The sequence below is a fragment of the Dasypus novemcinctus genome, chromosome 20, assembly GCF_030445035.2.
Source record: "Dasypus novemcinctus isolate mDasNov1 chromosome 20, mDasNov1.1.hap2, whole genome shotgun sequence".
Classification (NCBI taxonomy): Eukaryota; Metazoa; Chordata; class Mammalia; order Cingulata; family Dasypodidae; genus Dasypus; species Dasypus novemcinctus.
In genome coordinates, this window is record NC_080692.1 from 18,467,255 (window position 1) to 18,492,764 (window position 25,510).

Genomic DNA, 25,510 nt, shown 5'->3' on the forward strand with positions numbered 1-25,510 from the left:
AGGCTAACCATAACCGAAAGAAAGAAAGAAAACCCCTATCTCACACCGTATACAAAAATTAACTCAAAGGGGATCAAGGACCTAAATATAAAAACAGCAACCATAAAACTCCTAGAAGAAAATGTAGGAAAGCAACTTTAAGGTCTTGTGGTAGGCAGTAGTTTCTTAAACCTTACACCCAAAGCACAAGTAACAAAAGAAAAAATAGATAAATGGGACCTCTTCAAAATTCAACATTTTTGCACCTCAAAGGACTTTGTTAAAAGGGTGAAAAGGCAACCAACTCAATGGGAGAAATTATTTGGCAATCACTTATTTAATAAGAGTTAAAATCCATGGTATATAAGGAGATCATATACCTCAACAATAAAAAGACAAACTGTCCTATTTAAAAAATGGGCAAAAGATTTGAAAAGACAACAGTCCAAAGGAGGAATACAAATGGCAAAGTAACCCATGAAAAATGTTCACTATCACTAGTGATTAGGGAAATGCAATCAAAACTACAATGAGATATCATTGCACACCTATTAGAATGGCTGCTATTAAGAAGTTGGAAAACTGTAAATGTTGGAGAAGATGTTGAGAGATAGGAATGCTATTCATTGTTGGTGGGAGTGTAGAATGGTATAGTCACTGTGGAAGACTGGCAGTTCCCAAGGAAGTTAAATATAGACTTGCCACAGGAACCAGCAATACCTTTGCTATGTATATACCCAGAAGTACTGAGAGCAGTGACATGAATAGACATCTTTATGCCGATGTTCATAGCAGCGTTATTCACAATAGCCAAAAGTTGGAAACAACCCAAGTGTCCATCAACCGATGAACAAGTAAACAAATTGTGGAGCACAGACACAATGGAATATTATGCAGCAGTAAGAAGAAATAAAGTCGTGAAGCATATGACAACATGGATGAACCTGGAGGGCATTATGTTGAGTGAAGCAAGCCAGACACAAAAGGACAAATACTGTATGATTGCCCTATTATGAGCTAAATCTATTATGTGAAATATATTATGTGAAATATGAAAAAAATAAAAAATATATGGTATGTACTTACAATGGAATATTATTCAGCTGTAAAAAAGGAATGAAGTTCTGCACATGCTCCAGTGTAATGTAGATGAACCTTGAAAACACTATGCTGTGAAATACTCAAGACTCAAAAGGACAAATACTGTATAATTCCACTCATATGAAATACCTAGAATGGGTAGATTCATAGAGACAGAGTGTAGGTTAAAGATTACCAGGGACTACAGGGATGGGGCATGGGGAGTTATTGTTTAATGGTAAAGACTTTCTGTTTGGGGTGATGGAAAAAATTGGTGGTGATAATAACACAACATTGTAAAAGTAATTTAAAACCACTGAATTTTATACTTAAAAATGGTCAAAATGGCAAATTTTACCACAATAATTTTTTTAAATTGTATCCTGGCTTCCTCAGTCCTTATTCTATTTTACAGCAGTCCTTGTTTTCTTTTTTTTTCTTTTCTTTTTTTTCTTTTTGTTCTTCCTTGTTCTAAACCACATCTTCAGGACTTTGACTTGACATGATATCAAAAGGCTTTCATGTAACTTGACCTCGATGGAGTAATTTGAAATAAAAGAATAGTATAGTCTTAGTTTGCATTTCTAGCTTCCAGATCAGTTAGAAAGTCTATGCCCCTTTTCCTCTGGCTTGGGGCATTGGTTTTCTCCACATGGTCAGAGGAGAAACATTTCTTTTTGCTGAAAATAACTGTATACCTTAATCTTTTTCCTGAGTAGAAGGAATTAAATTTCTACTTCCTCTTAAAAGTCAATTTTTAAAAATGAATTTTCTAGCAGGGAATTGTCTTAGCATCTTCTTTGTATCCTTTTCCCAGAACAAAATGTGAACAATTAATACAATTTAAAACTATAATTGTAGGTGTTTTCTTGATGGTTGTTACAAAATATGTTATGAGGTATAAATTCTAATTGCTTCAAAAGCTGTAGTTGATGTTACCTATAGATAGCCATGATAATTAATAGCAGTAATAAAATCAAATGTGCAAAGATGGGTCATAATTTGGAAGTTTACTATGCTTTGAATGTTCTGCCATTATATTTAGTTGATTGTTAATTATCTAGGTTAGAGAGAAGGCTGTGGCATGGATAATTACAGTGTCCTTGTGGGCAGACACCATATCTTTTATTTGTCTTCTGTGCCAAATAAACACAGAAAATAAACATAGATCTGGATCGGAAATAGATATATACAATGTACTTAAAGTTATCCCCAAATCACTTGTATTAATTTTAGAATTGTTATAAATGTATATTTGGCTGATAATTTTGTTCAGCATTCTGGGACATAGAATGTTTAAGACAAAGCTTTTTTTGTGTGTGTAAAGATTTATTTTTTCACCTTCCCCACCGCCACCCCCGCCCTGCTGTTTTTACTGTCTGTGTCCATTCGTTCTGTGATCTCCTGTATCTATTTCTCTTTTTGTCTTTTCTTCTCATCCTTCTCTTCTAGGATTCAGAGGTATTTGATCCTGGGAACCTCTGATGTGGAGAAAGGTTCCCTGTCAGTTGCGCCACCTCAGTTCCTGGTCTCTCCTGTGCTTCACCTTGACTCTCCCTTCGTCTCTCTTTTGTTGCGTCATCATCTTGCTGTGTGACTCACTTGCACAGGCACTGGCTCACCACGTGGGCACTGGCTTACCACGCAGGCACGCTTTCTCTTCTTCTTTTTCACCAGGAGGTCCCAGAGATTGAACATGGGTCCTCCCATATGGTAGGTGGAGGCCTTATCACTTGAGCCACATCGCTTCCCTAAGACAAAGCTTTGAAGATAGTCTGCAAAGTTGTGATTGAGAAGGAGCCACAAAGTTGCCTGGCTTTCAAAAACTTCTTGCTTATTCCTCACATCATGACAGACATTGAAAATACCATGCCTCAAAATAATGAAAAAGCAGTAATCAGAGGTAAACTGTGTAGTTCATCCTTTCCATGGCTGGGAATGCTAACAAATCTTTTTGCTTTTTTTAAGCCTCAGCCTAGGCTTTAGGCTAAATGGAGGGATAGAAGCTCTTCCAACTTAACAAACTCTAAGGTCTTGGGACTTTATCACCTCTCTTCTTTTTAAAAAAAATTTATTAGAGAAATTGTAGTTTAAAAAACAATCATGCATACCATACAGGTTCCTATACATCGCCCCACCACTAACACCTTGTGTTGTTGGGAACATTTGTTACAAATGATGAAAGAACTTCTTCAGTGGGGATCAGATGTAGCTCAAGTGGTTGAGTGCCTGCTTCCCATATACAAGGTCCTGGGTTCGATTCTTGGTATCTCCTAAAAACAAACGAAAAAAGCAACTCTCGTTGGAGAGCAGATGGAGTTCAGTGACTGAGCACCTGCTTCCCATGTATGAGGTCCTGGGTTCAATCCACAGTACTGCCTAATATTAGTATATATATAAAATATGTATAATGCTAATATATACATTATATATATTACTGCTAATTATAGTTCATATATTACATTTAGTATATTTTTCCCACAAACTACCCTATTATTAACACCATGTACTAGTATTATATATTTGTTACAGTTCTGAGAGAATGTTCTCATATTTGTACATTAACCATAGTCCATCATCTACCAGAGGGGTTACTATGCTATACAGTCCATGTGAAGTGTATACTCAGTGGCTCCCTCTTTCATCACAGTGTTGGGTTGTCATCACCTTAGTCAATTTTAGAACATTTTCATAACTCCAAAAATAAAAATCCTATATCCTTTTATTGCACCCCATCGTTGACCCTTAGAATTGATGTAGTATCTTATTTGCCATTGTTGCAAAAATATTACAATATTACTGTTAACTATAATTCATAAGTTGCATTAGTTCTATTTTTCCTAGATATCGTATTTTTAACACCCTGTAATACTAGAACATTCTTGTATTTTTACTATTAACCACAATCCTCATCCACCACCAAAATCACTATATTATACATTCCCTAGATTATCCTCTAGCTTCCTTTCAATTGACCTTTACATCCCTACTACCCTTCAGCCATAATCACATTTGTAAATCAGCAGTGTTAGTTATACTATTAATATAATATGTTACCGTCAACTCTGTCCATTTCCACACTTTTACAAATCAACCTTATTAAAAATTCTATAGACATTAAGCATCAGCTTCCCCTTCTCAACCCACATTCTAAGTAACCTATACACTAGAGTTTACCTCCATGAGTTTCCTCATCATTTTTAGTTCATATTAATGACACCATATGTTTGTCCTTTTGTGTCTGGCTTATTTCACTCAACATTTCCTCAAGGTTCATCCATGTTGTCATATGCATCCCGACCTCATTTCTTCATACCGCTGAATAGTATTCTATCATATATGTGTGTATGTATACACACATGTATGTATATATACATGTATGTATATATACATGTGTGTATGTATATACACACACACCACATTTTGTTTATCCATTCATTGGTTGATAGACACTTGGGTTGTTTCCATCTTTTAGCATTAGGAATAATGCTGCTGTGAACATTGGTGAGCAAATGTCTGTTCATATCCCTGCTTTCAGTTGTGAATATATTCCTAGTAGCAGGATTGCCAGATCAAACAGCAGAGCTATATTTAGCTTCCTGAGGAACTGCCAAACGTGCACAGAGGCTGCACCATTCTGCATTCCCACAAACAGTGAAGGAGAATTCAGTTCCTGTTTCTCCACATTCTCTCCAGCACTTGTTTTCTGCTTTTTGAAATAATGGCCATTCTGTATAGCATGAAATGGTATTTCATCGTAGTTTTGATCAGCATTTTCCCTAATAACTAGAGATATTGAGCATCTTTTCATGTGCTTTTGGCCATTTGTATTTCCTCTTTGGAAAAGTGTCTATTCAAGTCTTTTGCCCATTTTTAAATTGGGTTGCCTGTCTTTTTATTATTCTGTTGTATGATCTCTTGGAAAGCAAACCCTTATCGGATATATGGTTTCCAAATATTTTCTTCCATTGAATAGGCTATCTTTCCACCTTCTTAACAAAGTCATTTGAAGCAGAAAAGTTTTTAATTTTGAGTAGGTCCCATTTATATCTTTTTTCTTTCATTGTTTGTGCTTTGGATGTAAGGTTAAAGAAACCATCGCCTACCACAAAATCTTGAAGATGTTTTTCTACATTTTCTTCTAGGAGTTTTATGGTTCTAGCTTTTATGTTTAGGTCTTTGATCCATTTTGGGTTAATTTTTGCATAAGATGTGAGATAGGGGTCCTCTTTCTTACTTTTGGTTATGAATATCCAGTTCTTCCAGCATCATTTGTTGAATAGACTGTTCTGACCCAGCTGGGTAGGTTTGACAGCCTTGTCAAAAATCACTTGACCATAGATGTGAGGGTCTTTTTCTGAACTCTCAATTTGATTCTATTTTTCAGTATGCCAGTACCATGCTGTTTTTTACCACTGTAACTAAGTAATATGCTTTTAAGTCAGGAATGAGAATCCTCCCAACTTTGTTCTTTTTAAAGATATTTTTGGCTATTTGGGGCCCTTTACCCTTCCAAATAAATTTGATAATTGACTTTTCCATTTCTGCAAAAGAGAGTGAGCATATCCTTAGTGGATAGTGAAAGTTTTACTTCTTCCTTTCCTATTTGGATGCCTTTTATTTCTTTTTCTTGTCTAATTGCTCTAGCTAGAATGTCTATCATAATATTGAATAACTCTGCTGACAGTGGACATCCTTGTCTTGTTTCTGATCTCAGCAGGAAAGCTTTCAGACTTTCGCCTTTGAGTATAATGTTAGCTGTGGATTTTTCATATATGCCCTTTTTATCATGTTGAGAAAGTTTCCTTCTATTCCTATCTTTTAGTGTGTTTTTATCAAAAAAGGATGCTGTGGGAAGCAGCTGTGGCTCAATCAGTTGGGCTCCCGTCTACCATATGGGAGGCCCTGGGTTCGCATCCCGGAGCCTCCTTGTGAAGACAGGCTCGCCTGCACGCCATGGAGTGTCACCGGCCCACTAGCACTGTGGAGAGCCAGCTCAGCAAGGTGACACAACAAAAAGGGAGACAAGTAAAAACAACACAAAAATACAGAGGAGTGTGCAGCAAGTGGACACAGAGAGCAGACAACAAGCAAGCCACAAGGGGGGGGAATAGATTTTAAAAATAAATAAATAAATGCAGACACAGAAGAATGCAAAGCAAATAGACAGAGGGAGCAGAGAGCAAGCAAGCCACAAGGGGGGGATTAAAAAAAAAGATGTATTTTTGTCAAATGCCCTTTCTGCCTAGATCAAGATGATCATGTGATTTTTCTTCTTTTATTTATTTATGTAGTGTATTATACCAATTGATTTTTTTTTCTGTTGAATCACCATTGCATACCTGGGATAAAACCCACTTGATCATGATGTATAATTTAATTCCGTTAACATGCTTTTGGATTCGATTAGCAAGTATTTTGTTGAGCATTTTTTGCACCTATCTTCATTACAGAAATTGGTCTGTAACTTTCTTTCTTCATTGTATCTTTATCTGTCTTTGGTATTAGGGTGATGTTGGCTTCATAGAATGTTCCATTTTTTGGAAGAGTTTGAGCATGATTTTGTATTAAACCTTCTTTGAATTCACCTGTGAAGCCATCTGGTCCTGGGCTTTTTATTTTGGGGAGGTTTTTGATGACTGTTTCAATCTCTTTACATGTGATTGGTTTGTTGAGGTCTTCTGTTTCTTCTAGGGTCAGTGTAGGTTGTCCATAAGTTTACAGAAATTTTTGCATTTTACCTACATTGCCTAATTTGGTGGCATACATTTGCTCATAGTATCCTCTTATGATCTCTTTTATGTCAGTGGGGTCAGTAGTCATGTCCCCCTTCTTTTTATTTATTTATTTTTAAAGATTTATTTGTTTATTTATTTATTTCTCTCCCCTTCCCCCTAGTTGTATGCTCTCTGTGTCCATTTGCTGTGTGTTCTTCTGTGGGACTCTGTGTCTCTTTTTGTTTTGTCATCTTGCTGTGTCAGCTCTCCATGTGTGGCACCACCCTGGGCAGGCTGCACTTTTTTCGTGCTGGGCAGCTCTCCTTACGAGGTGCACTCCTTGTGCATGGAGCTCCCCTATGTGGGGGACACCCCTGCGTGGCACGGCCATTCTTGCATGCATCAGCACTGTGTGTGGGCCAGCTCATCACACAGGTCAGGAGACCCTGGGTTTGAACCTTGGACCTCCCATGTGGTAGGCAGACGCTCTATCCATTGGGCCAAGTCCACTTCCCACCCCCTTCTCTTTAATGTTTTATTTATTGGCGTCTTATTTTTTCTTTGTCAGTCTAACTAAGGGTTTGTTGATTTTATTGAACTGTTCAAAGAACCAACTTTTGGTTTTGTTGATTCCCTTTTTTTTTTTTTAAAGATTTTTTATTTATTTCTCTTCCCTCCCCTCCCCCAGTTGTCTGCTCTCTGTGTCCATTTGCTGTGTGTTCTTCTGTGACCGCTTCTATCCTTATCAGCAGCACCGGGAATCTGTGTTTCTTTTTGTTGCGTCATCTTGTTGTCAGCTCTCCGTGTGTGCGGCGCCATTCCTGGACAGGCTGCACTTTCTTTTGTGCTGGGCGGCTCTCCTTACGGGGCGCACTCCTTGCGCATGGGACTCCCCTACACGGGGGACACCCCTGCATGGCACGGCACTCCTTGTGCGCATCAGCACTGTGCATGGGCCAGCTCCACACGGGTCAAGGAGATCTGGGATTTGAATCGCGGGCCTCCCATGTGGTAGGCGGATGCCCTATCCATTGGGCCAAGTCCACTTCCCTGTTGATTCCCTTTATTTTTATTTTTATTTTATTTGTTATCCATTTCATTTATTTCTGCTCTAATCTTTCTTATTTCTTTCCTTCTGCTTGCATCAGGATTAGTTTGCTGCTCTTTTTGTAGTTCCATCATGTATGCAGTTAGATCTTTGATTTTTGCCTTCTTCTTTTTTACCATAACATTGAGAGCGACCAGTTTCTCTCTCAGCACTGCTTTTGCTGCATCCCATAGGTTTTGATATGTTCTATTCTCATTTTCATTCATCTCAAGGTATTTACTGATTTCTCCTGCAGTTTTCTTCTTTGACCCACAGATTATTTAAGAGTGTGTTGTTTAATCTCCATATATTTGTGAATTTTCCATTTTCTCCTTTTATTCATTTCCAACTTCATTCTATTAAGATCAGAGAAAGTGCTTTATATGATTTCAGTCTTTTTAAATTTTTGAGACCTATTTTGTAAACTACCATATGGTATATCCTGGGTTGATCCAGTGAATGCTTGAGAAGAATGTATATCCTGTTGTTTTAGGGTGCAGTGTTCTATGTATGTCTGTTTGGTTCAGTTTATTTATTGTATTATTTAAGCTCCCTCTTTTCTTACTGATTCTCTGCCCAGATGTTCCATCCAATGATGAAAGTAGTATGTTGAAGTCTCCAACTTTTATTATAGAGACATTTCTTTCTCCCTTCAGTTTGCCAGTATTTGCCTCATGTATTTTGGGACACCCAGGTTAGGTGCATAGTATTTATAATTGATATTTCTTTTTGATGAATTGACCCTTTTATTAATATATAATGATAGGAAGCAGATTTGGCTCGCCTGATAGGGTGTCTGCCTACCACATGGGAGGTCCATGGTTCAAACCTAGGGCCTCCTGACCCATGTGGTATTGGCCCATGCACAGTGCTGGTGCACACAAGGAGTGCTATGCCACGCAGGGGTGTCCCCCATGTAGGGGAGACCCATGCACAAGGAGTACACCCTGTAAGGAGAAGCTGCCATGCACGAGAAAAGTGCAGCCTGCCCAGGAGTGGCACCGCACACATGGAGAGCTGATGCAGCAAGATGATGCAAGAACAACAAAAAAAGAGACACAGTTTCTTGCCGCTGACAAGAATACAAGTGGGTGTAGAAGAACACACAGTGAATGGACACAGAGCAGACAACTGGTGGGGGTGGGAGGAAGGAGAGAGAAATAAAATAAATGTTAAAAAAAAAAAAAAAATATATATATATATATAATGACCTTCATCTCTTATAACAGTTTTGCATTTAAAATCTATTTTGTCTGATATTAATGTAGCTACTACAGCTCTTTTTTCTTTAATATTTGTGTGGATTATCTTCACTTTCAGCCTTACTGTGTCCTTGAATCTAAAGTGAGTCTTTTGTTGATAGCATATAGATGGCTCATATTTTTTATCTATTCTGCCAGTCTGTGTTTTTTGTTGGGGAGTTCAGTCCATTAACATTCAGTGTTACTACTGTAAAGGTATTACTTACTTTATCCATTTTATCCTGTAGCTTTCCGTTATCATATCTTACTAGTGTCTGTCTTTTTACTCTTGGGGTTGCACTTACTAATCATCTTCATTTCTATACTCTTCTCCAAGCCTCTCACTCCTGTCTTTTCCTTCCAGCCTGCAGCACTCCTTTTAGTATCTCATGTATCTCTTGGTGACATACTCTCTCAGTTTTTATCTGTGACAGCTTTATACTCACCCTCATTTTTGAAGGACAGGTTTGCCAGTTGACGAATTCTTGGCTGGCTGTTTTTCTTTCAGTACCTTTAATATATCATACTACAACCTTCTCACTTCGATTGTTTCTGGTGAGCAATTGTCACTTAGTCTTATTAAGCACCCTTGTATGAGATACATTGCTTTTCTCTTGCTGCTTTCAGAATTCTCTTTATCTCTGACATTTGCCATTTTGAATAGTAGGTATCTCAGAGTACGTCTCTTCAGATTTCTTCTGTTTGGCATGTGTTATCTTTCTTGGATATTGATTTATGTCTTTCATAAGGGTTGGGAAATTTTTGGCCATTGTTTCCTCAAATATTCTTTCTACCTCTTTTCCATTCTCTTCTCCTTCTGGGACACCCATAACATGTATGTTTCCACATTTTGTGCTGTCATTCAATTCCCTGTGACCCTGTTCAATTTTTCCATTCTTTTCTTCTCTTTTCAAATTCAGATGCTGTCTTCCAATTAGCTTATTCATTCCTCAGCCAATTCAAATCTGCTGTTACATATCTCTAATGTATTTTTAATCTCATCCATTGTGTCTTTCATTCCCATATGTTCTATTACTTTTCTTCTTTATGCTAACCCAGTATCTTCTTAATATCCTTTATCTTTTTAGGCAACTCCTTGATTTGCTTTAGGAAATTGATTGAACATCATTGATTAGTTATTTTAAACATTGTGTCTTGGGAAGCAGAAGTGACTCAACAAGTTGGGCATCTGCCTACCACATGGGAGGTCCTGGGTTCAGGTTCCAGTGCCTCCTAAAGAAGACAAGAAGACTCCCACACTGCCACAACAAGAGCTAGATGCCGCACCTGCAACAACGAGCAGATGCCACAGGCCAGCAGACGCTGCAGCCCATGGGAAATAGGTGTGGCTCAGGCCATTGGGCATCTGCCTCCCATATGGGAGGTCCCTGATTTGGTTCCCAGTGTCTCCTGAAGAAGGCAAGCAAACAATGAGCAGACAAAGAGAACCATCTGGGCCAGGAGGATAAAATTTAAAAAAAAAAATCTTATGTCTCATCAGGACTTTTAATTTGTTCCTTTGGCTGGACCATATCTTTCTGCATTTTAGTATGACTTGTAATTTTTTTCTGATGTCTAGGCACCTGATTATGTTAGCAAGTTTACTCTAATGATCAATTGCTCTCTCTTGCCTCGTGGTTTTGTTTCAGGGCTTTTTAAAAATTTTTGGTTCAGCTTATCCTAAAACTTCAAAATTGCTATTTAAGCAATCAAAACAGGGCCAGGGACCCTCTAATCAGGTGCAGACCAGATCCAAGAGGGCCTGGTTATAGGGACAAGAGAACTCCAAAAAGTCTTCTTTCTCTTCACTTTCCTGGCCTGCCAGCAGATGGCACTCTTCAGTGAACCTTTCCACGGAGGTGATTCAAATTCTCCTGGTTTGTGTTTCTGAGCCAGTTCAGCCCTCTGCCACACCCTTCCTCTTCCCAGAGAGAAATATACCTGTTCCCCTGTCAGTTGGCTGCTGTCAGCTATGGGTTTTACCAAGGCTGTTTGCCTTTAGGGTGAAGGATTGGTACCATTCCTGGCAGCAGGAGCTATTAACTCATGGTTTTCTGTTCAGTCTCTTTGTCTCTGTCCCCACTCCCTCCTGGATGGTGCGTGGCACTCTCCTGGTCTGCAGATCCCCAAAGCTGCTCCTTAAGACAGTTTCTGCCCCTCCTCCATTGTTTTTGCAGGAGAGATGAGCCCTGCCCACCTACCCTGACACTATCTTCCTGAAACCTCTCTGTTTAATCTCACCCTTCTTCTTAACCTTAGGCAGTTATTACAAAACTGCCTTGAGGCAGTTATTATGAAAGCTGTTTGAAAGGTTAAAAGAACCATGAGTAAATTTTTAACTAAGAAAATGAAAAGCTGTGCCTTCTGCCCACAGATAATTGAGAGTATTTTTTCTATTCTAAGATATTCATTGGTATACTGATGTTCTTAAATAGTAGTTCTTACTTTTCTTTGGGTCATAAACCCCTTTCAGACCTATGAATTTATTTCCTTCCCTCCCCCCTCTTTTCCCTGACTCCTTCCTCAAATACTTCTTATTTCCCACTATATGCCAGGCATTGTTCTAGGGCATCTCAGCTTTGTACTTCCCCACCCCCAAAAATGTCTGTTTTCATATGTACATACAATTGTGCATACAATTTTAGGGATTTCATTGAACTCCTGAAGCCCTCTAAAGTCCAAGTGAGACTTAAAAGGAAATATATAGCCAACAACATTGACATTCTTACTAGGCAGAGTCTTAGTGTCTACAGGAATAACAATAGAATATCTGTCTATTCAGGATTTGCCATGTGATAAAAGGTTCTATTAAAAGTAAACTCATTCAGGGAAGCAGCTGTGGCTCAATCAGCTGGGCCCCCTTTTACCATATGGGAGGCCCTGGGTTCACGTCCCGAGGCCTCCTTGTGAAGGCGGGTTCACCCACGTGCCGTGGAGAGCTGCTAGCCCACAAGCACCGTGAAGTACTGCCCAGCCCACAGGCACCACGGAATGCTGCCTGGCCCACAAGCGCCATGGAGGGTCGACTCAGCAAGGTGACGCAACAAAAAAGAGAGACAAGTTTTAAAAAAAAACACAGTACAGTGCATAGCAAATGGACACAGAGAGTAGACAACAAGCAAGCTGCAAGGTGGGGGAATAAATAAAGTAAATTCAGACACAGCGAATGGACACAGAGAGCAGATAACAAGCAAGCCACAAGCAGGGGGTGGGGTGGATAAAATTTTTTTTAAAAGTAAACTCATTCAGCCCTTTTCCCTCCATGGTTTTTCTTGGCTCCTGCAAGTGACTTGGCTCTGGAGCTCTGCTGCCCACCCACTGTCGCCATTTTGGACCACACCGCTGCTGCAGTGAGCACCCCTCCCCTATGACCTTGCCACGCAGGCCGGGACGCCTCTCCTTCCTTTGTCCCTGCCATGGAAAGTTAAGTTTGAAGAGGAGGGAAGAGGAAGCCATGGACATGAAGAGAAGGATCCATCTGGAGCTAAGGAAGGCGGACCCAGGCCGTAGTTGAAGAACTTGTCCTACAGAATTGAAAATCAAATGATGGGAAAATTGAGGATTTAATAGCTGAATTTGTGAACTTAGAGGTCCTCAGCTTAATAAATGCAGGCTTGATTTCGGTTTCAAATCTCCCCAAACTACCTAAACTGAAAAAGCTTGAGCGCAGTGACAATAGTATCTTTGGAGATCTGGATAAGTTATCAGAAAAGCTCCCAAGTCTTACACATCTAAACTTAAGTGGAAATAAACAGAATGATATCGCCTTGGAACCTTTGAAAAAGGGCCTGGATCTGTTTAACTGTGTGGTCACCAGCCTGAATGACCGCCCTGAGAGCATCTTCAGCCTCCTGCCCAGCAGACCTATCTGGATGACCGCCGGGAGGACTGGGAAGCCCCTGAGTCCAGTGCCAAAGTGGATGATGTGAACGAAGAGGATGCAGAAGGAGAAGATGAGAAGGATGAAAAGGATAAGGATGGTGAAGACAAAAAGTTAGGTGATGAAATATGGGAGGTCCGCGGTTCAAACCCCGGGCCTCCTTGACCCGAGTGGAGCTGGCCATGCACAGTGCTGATGCGCGCAAGGAGTGCCGTGCCACGCAAGGGTGTCCCCCGCGTGGGGGAGCCCCACGCGCAAGGAGTGCGCCCGTGAGGAAAGCCGCCCAGCGTGAAAAGAAAGAGCAGCCTGCCCAGGAATGGCACCGCCCACACTTCCCGTGCCGCTGACGACAACAGAAGCGGACAAAGAAACAAGACGCAGCAAAAAGACACCAAGAACAGACAACCAGGGGAGGGGGGGATATTAAATAAATAAAAAAAATAAAAAAAAAAAAGTTAGGTGATGAAAAGGATAAAGATGAATATGTAGAAGGAGAAGAAGATGAAGATGAAGACTATGAGGATGAGGATAAAGAGAAGAAAGAAAGTGGGAAGGGCAAAAAGAGGAAGAGAGAAACAGATGATAAAGGAGAAGATGGTTAAGACCCCCAAATAACCTGCAAAAAAGAACTGCTCTTTATTGGTTGGACCGCTCCTTTGGGTACGGTAGTTGTTTTTTGTGTTTTTTTGGTTTGGTTTGTTTTTTTTAAAAAGGTGGCTGTGATACAGACCCCAGGAAACCTCCTGGGGAAGGCATAAGGGGAGTGGAATTTTTCTTTATGGAGTAATGAAATGATTCTAAAATTTTTTGTGGTCATGAATGCACAACGTTGTGATTATACTAAAAGTGATTGGACACTTTGGATAGATTGTATGGTATGTGAATATATCTCAATAAAACTGCTTCGTACATAAGTAATTGTGCAAGAATAGCCAGAAATAGCAGCTATATACAGCAGGGGAAACAGAGAGATTGAGAAGTGAGGAATTTTCTTGTTTGTCGGTTTTATTGTTGTTGTTGTTGTTAAGATAATAAAAATACTCTAATAATGGTTGAAGTAATGAACGCACAACTATGTGATTATACCAAATACCACTGAATGTACACTTTGGATGAATTCTGTGCTTTATTAATATAGATCAATAAAATGGATTGGTTAAAGAAAAAAGGCAGCTGTTATATAAACCCCAGGAAACCCACCTACCAAAGAGCCAAAGAATAGTCCCTGTGCCATTCCGCCTTCCTGCATTTAGTCCCTCTTGGGAAATCTACCACCAAGCTTGTAATTGAAATCTACCAACAAAATTGTAAGCGTTAGGTTTTCGTGTAAAATTTGCATGACTAGCAGTGACCAGTGATTCCTAACCACCCATGACTACCAGCTACACTGAGGATGTGACAGGATTTTTACTTTCTGTGCAGTGAAAGAAGCTTTGTAAATAAAATCTTAATATTTTGGGTCTGGTTTCCATGCTTTCCTTTGCCTTTTTTTTTTTTACATTAGGACATTATATGTGACAACTGCCAAAAACATATTTTTGAAAAATGAACACATTACCCTTTGGTTAAAAAAAAGAAAAGTAAGCTCATTCAAATTTATAAGCAATATATTGGATCGGGAGACAAATTTGAATTTTATAGCCAGTCAGATTTGTATGTGAGCAGAGGAGTTGGTTGTACTAGATAACCTTCAAGGACTCTTTCTACCAGTTAAGTGTAGGCTCCTTAGTAACAAAGAATGAAGGCCACTGACATTTAAAAATTATATTGTGGTCACTGAATCCTACCTTTGCAATTCTAACTGGAAAGTGATCTAGTTACTCTGCACAATTGTTCAGAGAGCTAATGTGTGTTAATATATAATTAAGGGTTATACATCTACTGTGACTTGAGTAATGAAACTTGTCAGTCTGCCCTGAAATCCAGAATTATATTTTTTGTTCTTTTTTGTCAGTACTCAGCTCATGCTTAAAGGAAAGGATCTAAACTCTAAAGGAGACTATTGAATTGGCCTTCTCTCAATTAAGGAAGGCTCTGAAAAGCATGGAGTAAAGCAGAATTTCACTTTTGAGCCTTGTGGTGTTAGCTATTAATATATATCTGGCAAGCAGCATTTAATCATTAAAATATCATTGATAGTTAAATATATATATATATATTTTTTTAGCTATCAATGATATTTTATATAAAAAATATAATATATATATAAAATACATATATATCTGGGTTTCATATTTTGTTTTTCCATATGTTGAGTTGTGTTACTGATAGCTGCTCCTCAAAACACACACAGATAAACACACATATAATATGTGTAAGCAATACTGTTCACCCTGACCACGCAATTAACATCATCTTTCCATTTCCATCCTATATGATTAGGGGATTGGTTTCTAGGACCTTCACATGAATTTAATGGATAAAATGTATATGCATCTCTAAGTTTACTTAACTTCACAGTCCACATGCTTAGATCAGGAAGAGCCCATGTGATGAAGCCTTATACAGTGATTAATAACTACTAAGTGAGAATAAAATTAAAAGCAAAGTCACTTTTATTTTATCCTGAGCCATAAAGTTTAAGGTTCTTGACTTTACCAAGGAAACATCTACATAGTAGTGCTGTTTGAGTTCATATGTTGAATTTGTGGCTTGGAGATGGACTATATTTTATAGTTTGTTTTTGAGAACCTGTTTGGCACGGTAAAAGTCTAAATCTTGGCAGAGACCCATTGGATTCCAAAACAATTTCTAAAATGTTTAATGAGTGAAGCATCTTTTAATTACCTTGCACTAACAGTGCTGTGTATATAGAAAGTGCTCATTATGGTTGTGCTGAGTGTTCATATGTATTCCTTTTAGAGTCTTTGTTTTATATTACTGGTATCTGTCCAAAAATAATTTAGAAAATAGTTTCAAATAATCAATTTCTGGAATCTAGGTTAATTTACATCTTAATCCACAGAAGGATAAATTATCATTTCTCCCTGTCTCTATGGGTTTTAGAGAAGGGAAACAATTTTAGCTGACAACGGAGTGAGAATTATCCTACATATGACCTTAGAGCTCTTATTTAATAGAAGAATCAAAACATGATTTAACTGTAACATAAAGAGCTTTTGGAAAAGTGATATCTCCTATATCAGTGATCACAGGTTAAGGTCACATGCAAAAAGTACAGAACGTCTGGCTCACTTTTCTACATCCTATCAGGAAAAAGCAGTAGGCTCCTTGACTAGACCACTGCTACATGAAATCTTGGAGAGCTTTCAGTCATCATGTGATTTATAGTTGAGAGGCTTTCAACAAAGTTATTCCTATAATTATTAAACACTTGTTAAATAATGTGGTTCAGATATGAGGAAGTCTTTTCTTTGGAACAAATTTGTGATCTATAGAGATGCTCTCTGTTTTGTATTTAACCTAAACATATATTTCTCATAAGCTACAATTATATGAGACTGGACTTATTTCTCTACATTGAGATTTGCTTAAGATAACAGGTTTTAAATAAGTGTTTCTGGAATAATCGACATTGCATTTAAATCTTATAGTTTTAAGATAATTTAGATGTTTGTGTGTGTAAACTTCAGATTGCTATTACCAGGCATGGCTGGAATATGAATATTTTATTTTTTTTGGCTAGATCAAAGTACCATGAGTTATATATTACCCTGAGGTTTTCAATAATGAAGAGAAATATATGTGACTTTGCACATTGATTACATTCTTTGAGTTCTTAGTTGCCAGTGCCTGACAGGTAGTCAATCAGGAAGCATGGTATAAGGTGGAATTGTTGTAATAATAAATACACATAACTGACTACATTAGTGCCTGCACAGTGCTAGATGAATGGAAATATGCAGTCTCAGGGAACTCATATCCTAATGACGGAATCCCATCACCATTACTTATGCCTAAGAATATAAAATGTTTGAAGCAGACTAAACTCTTAGTGAGTTAGAAAGAGAACAGGCAATGTGAGAAAACTCCCCGTGCTGTAATTCCCTTGTTGGTGTCATCAGTTGGTACAGGGGACCTACACGTCTAGTCTCTGATGTTTAATTAAGTCAGAGTAGTGGTAACTATTGATATTAGCACTTAAAAGATTATGATAGTAGATATGGAGTCTTAGATTTCAGTTGAATCCACAAAGTATTTGTTGAGTGTCTACCCCGTGCTGGGTGTGTTAGCAGAGTCCTCCCAGGAGCTTTTAATTTAGTGGAGGAAGGAGTTGTGTCTTTTTAGTAGAAAGATGTACAAAAACTACAGGAACAAAGAAAAAGGTGGGACTGTATACTGAGGGGAATGAGAAAGACTGAATCTTCAAGGATGAGTAGGAGCTCTTGTGGCCCAAGAGCTGTTGAAATTAATCAGCAACATTATGAACAAAATGAAAATTTAAACTTAAATGGCCAGTAAAGCAGAATAACTTGTTTCTATGTATATTTATTATTCATTGTACCTTTTCCTATTACCTGATTTTTTAAAAAGCTTACTTATTCTGTTAAATCTCTTGGTATAAAGCAGGGGTTCTTAACCTTTTTTGTTCCACAGACCCCTTTGCCAGTCATGCCCCGTCAAGACCCTTACCAAGCCCATGCAATACTGTGTATTATTTAATAAATAGATCACACTCGCACCAACACTTCCCCACAACAATAATGTTTTTTTGAGTTTCAACTCAAGCTCATGGACCCTGGTTTAAAGGAACTTTCCCCTGAAATGAATATACTTAGCAAATATAGTGAAGAAGATTCCAGCTGACCTTTCATGAACCTGGGGCTAGCAGCAGACCACGAAATTCCCATTTGGGCAGGAAAAGGACTCTTCTATGAAAACCAGGAAGGTTCAGTGACAACGTGCTTTTGTTATAAATGAAAACTTCAAAAAAGATAAATCCTTGTTTAAATAAGCTGTCATTTATAGTAGGCATTGTTTTCATGTAATGCTTTAGTTGAGAGTCTTTTTTTTTTTTTCATGGCATTGGCTTTCTAAAGTCCATTTAACACATGAAGTTAATTTATTTAGAAAGCGAAGGGTTTTTCACATCATATCTGTTTACGTTTTCTACTGTTTCCCCTAAATGTTCATGAGTATTAGTTGTCCATAAAACAGAAACTGCTTCTCATCTACTGTGGGCCTTCCAGTATTCCAAGGTCACAGGATCACTGATTTGTGAGGTGCAGTAAAACTTATGTCATATGAAAACAACCAGACCCAGGGGCCAAAGATAACAGCGCTATGTAGATTCTCGGTGGCCAGTGAAGATTTGGGTTTACAAGGTTGTGTCCGTGTTTGGTCAGTAAAGCTAAGGCAGAAGGTGATTGAAAGAACATAACTTTAAAGGCATTGAAGAGGACGCCAAAGGAAAGAGTTTTTAGTGCAAAGCACTCCAAATGGGACAGAAATACAGAACCAGCACAGAGGCAGCCAAACCTAGCCTTTGTCTCCCATCCGTGGATGCTAGTACGTAAGCAACATGTTCGCTGCTCTAGCACTTACTGCCATAAAAATACGGCCAGTACTAGAAATTCCCAATTCCTCTATTCCCTTCCTCTTTCTTTCCTCCCTCTTTTTTTCCTCTCCTTTTCTTGCTTCCTCCCCCCAATTCCTTCCATCCTTCCTTTTTACCTTTTAAGAATTCCCATGAACCTTCATTTTAAAAAGACTAGCTCCCAAGCTCTTACGATCAAGTCTAGCAAAATTTTTTTTTAATTACTTTGAATACTTCATTTATTTCATTTGTCAGGCTGGAGGAAGCATATTTTAGAGAAAACAGATTGAACCAGGAAAAATGACTTCGGTTAAGTCATTAGCCTTATTAGAATGCAGATTCCTCATTAGTGAAAATAGGCTGAGTTGTTCAATTCTTAGCTGGCTTCCAGCTCTAAAATTGTGTGCTTCTTCCTTCCTAAATTTTCAAGTACTTTGTGACCTTTCAGGATAATAGTAGTGTACCAGTGTCAGTAGCTGTTTGTGTGTACTTATTACCAAATAAATGCTAGTAATAAGTCATTGCCAATGTGGTCACACTTACAAAGACTTGAGCTAGGTAAGTGGTACAATAAATCAAGAGATATTGTATTTGAATGAAGTCCCCTAAACAAGTGTTTACACCAAGTATATGATTAAATGTTCTTGGGCCTTCCATTGAGATTATGATTCCATTCATTTCTGAAAGCCTTCATATTTGATGTTGTTGGTTTTGGTCGTTTTTGTTTTTGTTTTAAATTTTGATTTACACTTAAATGCCCAGAGAGAGTTGAGTTATTTACATTGCAATCCTTCATGACTTTCCTAGCAAAAAGAGAACTTGAATACCTTCTTTACCCCACACTGACTAAGGAAAGCATATTTCCCTGTCCTTTTGAGAGGAATTAGTGAAATTATTTTTTCCAAAGAAAAGAAAAAAAGGAGATCATTTGCAGATTAGATATCCTGCCTATTTAAACTTTACCCATGTAATTATGTATTATCCAGTTACTGTGTGGAAGTATGCTATATTCTTTAAAGTTGCACAAATATTAGCATGAATCTTTGCTAAATGATTTCAAGGTTTAGAGATTTGGAGTTGAGGTATTTTGGGTAAATTATAAAACAAACAATAGATGTCTTAAAAGAAAAAGATAAAATAGAAATATTTATTGGGAGCACAAACTAGACAGGGTTAATCCCCAAAATAAACGAATACACCATGCTAGTAAGACTCAAGGGGTTTCGAATGAAAATGTGCATTTGTGGCATTTGATATTGCCTCCAGTAACCCCTTAGCAAGTCTCTTAATGTTTGATCAGCTCCAGATTTTTCCACTGAAGGAATATAAAAATAAGAAACAATCATTCTTGCTCTCTGTTTTGAATTCAGACCTGAAATCTAAACTGAAAACTTTGATTTCCTTCATCCTTCTCTCACAGTTAAAAGGAAAATAGATCAATGCTATCATAGCTATGTAGAGGTAACATTTCAGTGCACAATACAATTTTTTTTTCCATTGAGAATTTCCCAAGCTTGCCATAAACCAGGACAAATGTCACAACTGTGCTCTTGAAAGTCCTGGTTTACATACAAAGAGGAATGCCACAGAGAGGGGTCCTTCCTGAGTGCTGGGGCCACACACTCAAGGTATCATGAAAATCCTTTAGAGCACATTTCAACATGCGTTTCCTAGTCTTTACTCCATGTCTGAGTTTCTTACCTCCCGGAGAGATGTGGAAATAGTTGAGCTGAGCTTCATGCACCACGGTGCCCTTAAACTTCACCTCTGTTTCAGCAGACAGGTGGCTGGAAAGCAGCTGGTATGGAGGCGTAGCAGGCTGAACAAAGGCTCGAAGCATCATGAATTTCCAGATATGTTCTAACAATTAGGTGGATTTTTTTTAGCACACAATAAATATCTTGCTTGTGAGTTTTTCTCCTTGTAATTTTTTAAATCCCGGAAGCCTTTCCTGTGGGAACACATCAGTGCTACAAAAGTCTACACAGCCATATCACATCACGGCACATTTACGTTGCAGAAATTATTTTATGTTTCAGAATTCTAAAAACCACACCTTCTTTCTTGCTTCTTTTGCAACCTTGTCTTTTTCTTTCTTCCCTGATATGCTCTCTGCCAACGGAGAGGTGGGCCTCTCACTCAGTGGCTTTACAGGAAAACTTGGATTGAAATGTGAAGTAAATGGTTTCTGTCAGCCTGTCAGCTCATCGCCTCCCTGCGGCATGATGGTCTGGTTTTCATATATCACCACAGGCTGCCTGGCTAGAACCTCTCGTGTGGGAGAGTGATAGGTTTGTCCAGGAGTTGGTAGACCTTCCGCCAAAGAGGCAGAAAACTTCAGAGGGAATGTGCGCTTCAATGTAATCCACTGCCCCTTCCCCTGTGGAGTGCAGCTCAAGTTGCAAAACTATTTTAGGGAGAGAGGAAAAAAAAAAAAAGAGGCCCAGTTCTACATTTTATCTACATGGCACCTTTCAATAGCCAGGCCTGGTGGCAAATCTGCCTGTTTTTTGTTTTCTTTTCTTTTCTTTTCTTCTCTCTTCTTTTCCTTTCCTTTCTTTTCTTCTCTTTTCCAGGCTATTTAAATTTTCTGTTCAAACTAAATATTAACTGGGATTTCAAAATGATCTCATTTTCATCTTCAAACCATGTTGCTTTAGAAAAACATGTTCCTGTCCCAAACTGTCCTACACTGTCTCATAATTACTACCAACCCAATCTTCCCTTCGTTCTGCTTTGACATTTGAAAGCTGTTTTCCTAGCTTTTTCCCTTCCTTAATCTGCTTTTCAGTTATGTCGTGGTGGTGACAATGTCAAACTGTTTTTCTATCAACAGTTTCCTTGGCATCCTCCCCTTATGACAACCTAGTTCCTTATGGCAAATGCCACAAATGTATAATACCAAAAAAATTTCACCCAAAATATTTCTATTAATATATTCAACTGATGAGACACAGATGGCTGGAGGTTCCTCTGCCATCGTGTTCTTGGGCCTCAGCTTCCTATGCTCCCACCTTTCTCCTTTGATGGGTTTGGAAAACTCCCAGGAAAGAAAATTTTCACTGTAACCAAAAAGTAAACAGATTCCAAGCATTGTACCTAAGATTAAAGCCACCAAAAACACAAAAGCTTCAGACCTGCAAGAGCACCAGGCTGGTAGGTTAGGCAGAGGGACGGCGTGGGCGATTAGTGTTCATGGCTGGAGACAACCTGGAATATGAATCTTCAAGATACTGGTTTAATGATCTTGAGATGAAAGGATTTCTTTTTGATAGAGAGGCTCTCATAGCACATGGGCTTCAGAACTCAGATGTGCTGTTCTTTCCCCACAAGATTGTCAGTGTACTAAGGAGAAATGTTTATGTATATTTTTCTATGAAGATAAAACGATCCTGTTCAAAAAAGAGCTGGAGTTTTTTTCCTACTCCCCGCCCCCCAAATACAAAAAAAAACATCATTGCTACCTTTTGGCAAGTAATTCAGATTTGTACGGTTCCTTTTAAAGATACCTGCTTAAAATAGCAGTTAAAAAAAAAAAAAACATTATCTGCACCTTTGTTATCTGAGTCATTATTGACAAGAAACAGAAATTCCATACCTAGACATTGGTTAGGTGAGTAGGGAAAAAAGCTGTCCTTAAAATCTTAAAATATCACAGCTGTTTTAATGACCATATAAAAGGCATATAATGAAACGTTTTGGAAGCTTACATTTCAAAACATTTTTACTTAAAAAATTGTTTTTCCTGGTTTCATTGACATATCATAATATTGCTGCTATTTTCTAAGAAGGTTTTAAAAATGTATATGTAGTTAATGCATTATTTATATGATTAATACTACTGGATCCTCAACTAGATATTTATTAATGTATTTTGGAACTGTTTCAGCCTTTGCTATAAAAATGATGTAGTAGGCACATAATAAAGTTTATAATTTATTTGAAAATTATTAAATGAATCAATAGCTGCTGTATTATAACCACATTTTTCTTTCATTACCAAGTGATTAAATCATAGTTATATCAATCAACGATTGTAAATTTTCTGTACGGACATTTTGAAGTTGGAGATTTATCATTAAATTTTATTTTTTCCAGCACCCTGTCATTACTTGCAGTTTACAAAGCCACAAGTAAACATATTCCTGGGGCAGGGAGAGAAGGTTTCTAGGCATAATTTGTGCGTCAAGTTTCTGAATACTTAAAGATGAAATGTTTTTATGAAATGTGCAAATGGAGTATAGAAATAATGATGTTCCAAAGCCAGGAAGTTTAGAAATTATAATTTCATATTCAATCTGTATTCATTCATTTAAGAAGCATTTACCAAATGCCTATTATGTCCAGGTGGTAATGTTCAAGGAAAACACACTTTATTGGATGCATGTGTGTGCATAAGACCACTACAGATTTGACTGTGGGTTTAAAAAATTCCAGTGATTGATTTTGAAGCTTTTGCTACAGTAAGTGGCCTCCTTTATTCAAAAAGCATATATTTTCCTTTAGGATGGAAAAGGGAATTTCTTTCCATTTTGTAGTTTTGAAGATGCTCATAATTTTTTTGGTGTGTTTTTTTTTGCAGTGTCCATTTATGGAATTTGGTTTTATGATAAGGAAGAATGCCAAAGAATTGCAGAGCTTATGAAAAAGTAAGTGCTGATAGGTTAAATATTTTTCAGGACACAGTGCTTTTGTTTATATTTCTAAGTGTATGTAACTACGCTATAATCTTAATAGAATTTATCTCTTATAGCAGTCCTTTTCACAGAGGTAAGGAAAACATTTAATATTACTTAATGAAAGAAAAAGTAGGCATAAGAAATGACTTGCTACATTTTCAGTAGGTAAGATTTATCATCTAGAATGACTCAACTCCTTTTTCCTGCCAGTATGAAATATATGTAATATGAGTTCTTCCACATGGCAGTTTTCCTTAATATTTTCGTTTGTAAATTAGCAATTTTTTACTTTGAAAAATAAGTTATCAATATGTATATGAATAAAAAGAACATTCAGAGCCATTCTAAAAGGCTGCTGCAGAGCCTCTAAAACCGTTCACTTCCTTCCTGCCTAAATGCTCTCCTTTGCATATCTATATTTATAGATGCTCAGCATTTCCCACGTCTCAGTGCCTACTTAGGGTATTCTTTATTTTCAATCTCTTTGGAAATTTCTGAGTCAATGTAAGTTTAGTGACCAGTAGATGGTCTCTTTCTCTGTTTTCCTACTATCCTTATGCTTTGCCCCATTATGCATTTTGGGAAACTTAAATTCCTCTTCTGAGTTTCCCACCCTTGACTTCCCCAGTTGCCGTCTCCTGGAGATCTGTGCATCACACAGCTCAGCCCCCAGGGCTGCTCACTGTGAGGCAGTTATCTCCCTGCTATTTACGGGGATGGGCGAGAGGCTCAGAATAAAATGCCTTTCCTACGCGTGCTGCAAGTCAGCCTACGACTGGACCAGCCCAGCCCGGAGTACGGCTGCTGGCTGCTGCCCACACTGGTGTGACAGTGTGACAGGGCAGTTCTTGCTGCGATTTAAATCCTGAGGCAGTGAAAGGACTAAAAAGTGACCCCAAGGAAATGAAAAAACGGGGAGCACATCCAGCTTAAAATTAGTGGTAGCTAATTTTAGGTAACTAGCTCAAGTTGCAGATGGTGATTAAGTGCATTCAAACTGGTATTTACCACCCTAACAACTAGTTTCTAGAATGTTCGTGTTATTGTAAACTGTGCAACAGATTATAATAGCAGGAGTTCATATAGATTAAAAAACACCCTGTAGTCCAACCAAGTTAAATTTGTCAGCATTCTGCAGTAATTACTTAACAGCTGGGGCAGGAAATTGATTGTTCACTAGCAATAAGCAGCTGATTTGTGTGAATTCAGTCCTCTTCCCCAGTTAGAATTAAATATTTCAGTAAATCCTCAGGTCTTTTTTCACCATAAACTTCATGGCAATAGTAAAAGAATTTGAGTTGAAAGTCAAAACATACAAAGGGAAAAAGTATTTTTCTCAACATCACCTAAGCAGCACATAGGAGCAATCTGCATTATTATTTTTAAGACAAAAAAAGAAACTCCTCATGGCTCTGTTTTTGTTTTCTGGGTTTTCTTTTCTTTTCTTTCTTTCAATGCCCCCTCTTTTCAAGATTAGAATAGAATCTTCACTGTGTTCTCTGTAGAATTTGAGTTGCTGGAATCAACCTTGTGCTCTGAAGTGAGGGAAAAAAATCTTGATTTGCCTTGTAGTTTCCTCATGCAAACTGCAAATTAGGTTTCCTCAGCAATTAATGAATCCTTTCAAGTGCTCTAGACCAGGGGCCAACAAACTTTTCTGGAAAGAACTACAGTAAATATTTTAGGCTACATGGGCCGTATGGTCTCTGTCATAAACTACTCAACTGTGCCATTGTAGTGCAAAACCCGCCACAGACGATAAACGGATGGGCAGATTTCTGATTGTGTAGACAGGTCATAGTTTGCCAGCCCTACTCTGGACACATAAGTGTGGTCAGTGTACTCAGGACCTCAAATCTCATCTCTCATCTTTCAGGTCCTAAGCAATTTTTATTTCTAATATGGTTGTCAGAGTATGAAGACAACCAGGTGAGAATTGGGATTGTTTTAAAAACCATTTATGTTGAATCGTTTTTGTTACATGGATTTTCCCTCTCTATTTTTTCTAGCTTAACTCAATATGAACAGTTGAAAGCTCATCAGGGAGCTGGAGCAGGAATCTCTCCAGTGATCCTTAATCCAGGAGAGGGCAAGGAAGTAGATATTTTACGAATGCTCACCAAGGCCAAAGATGAATACACAAAGGTGAGTTTTTCCCCTTGCTTGTGATACCGTGGAGAAAGACTGCGTGCTATTCCTTCCACCACATCATATGAAATATAGTATCTTTATTTACTGTCAGTCGGCCAAAGAAGTACTGTTTGCTTTTAAGTGGATTAAAAGGTAACCTGAGAAATAAGTAGCCTTTATATATCCAAATAGTATCCAGTAGAAGATTCACTCAAAGAGA

General features: G+C 38.1%; 1 protein-coding gene and 1 pseudogene across 3 annotated transcripts in view; both read left to right on the forward strand.

Annotated features, from left to right (window-relative positions):
* DCP1B (decapping mRNA 1B) overlaps positions 1–25,510 on the forward strand; it is a 75,630-nt gene that overhangs the window by 35,294 nt on the left and 14,826 nt on the right. For all 3 annotated transcript variants that reach the window (XM_071210113.1, XM_004467715.3, XM_004467716.4), the window contains 2 exons: positions 23,064–23,130; positions 25,170–25,305. In XM_071210113.1, the coding sequence (XP_071066214.1) occupies positions 23,064–23,130; positions 25,170–25,305 (203 nt within the window). The remainder of the gene's footprint in view (positions 1–23,063; positions 23,131–25,169; positions 25,306–25,510) is intronic.
* On the forward strand, positions 10,920–13,438 carry LOC131274769 (acidic leucine-rich nuclear phosphoprotein 32 family member B pseudogene; annotated as a pseudogene).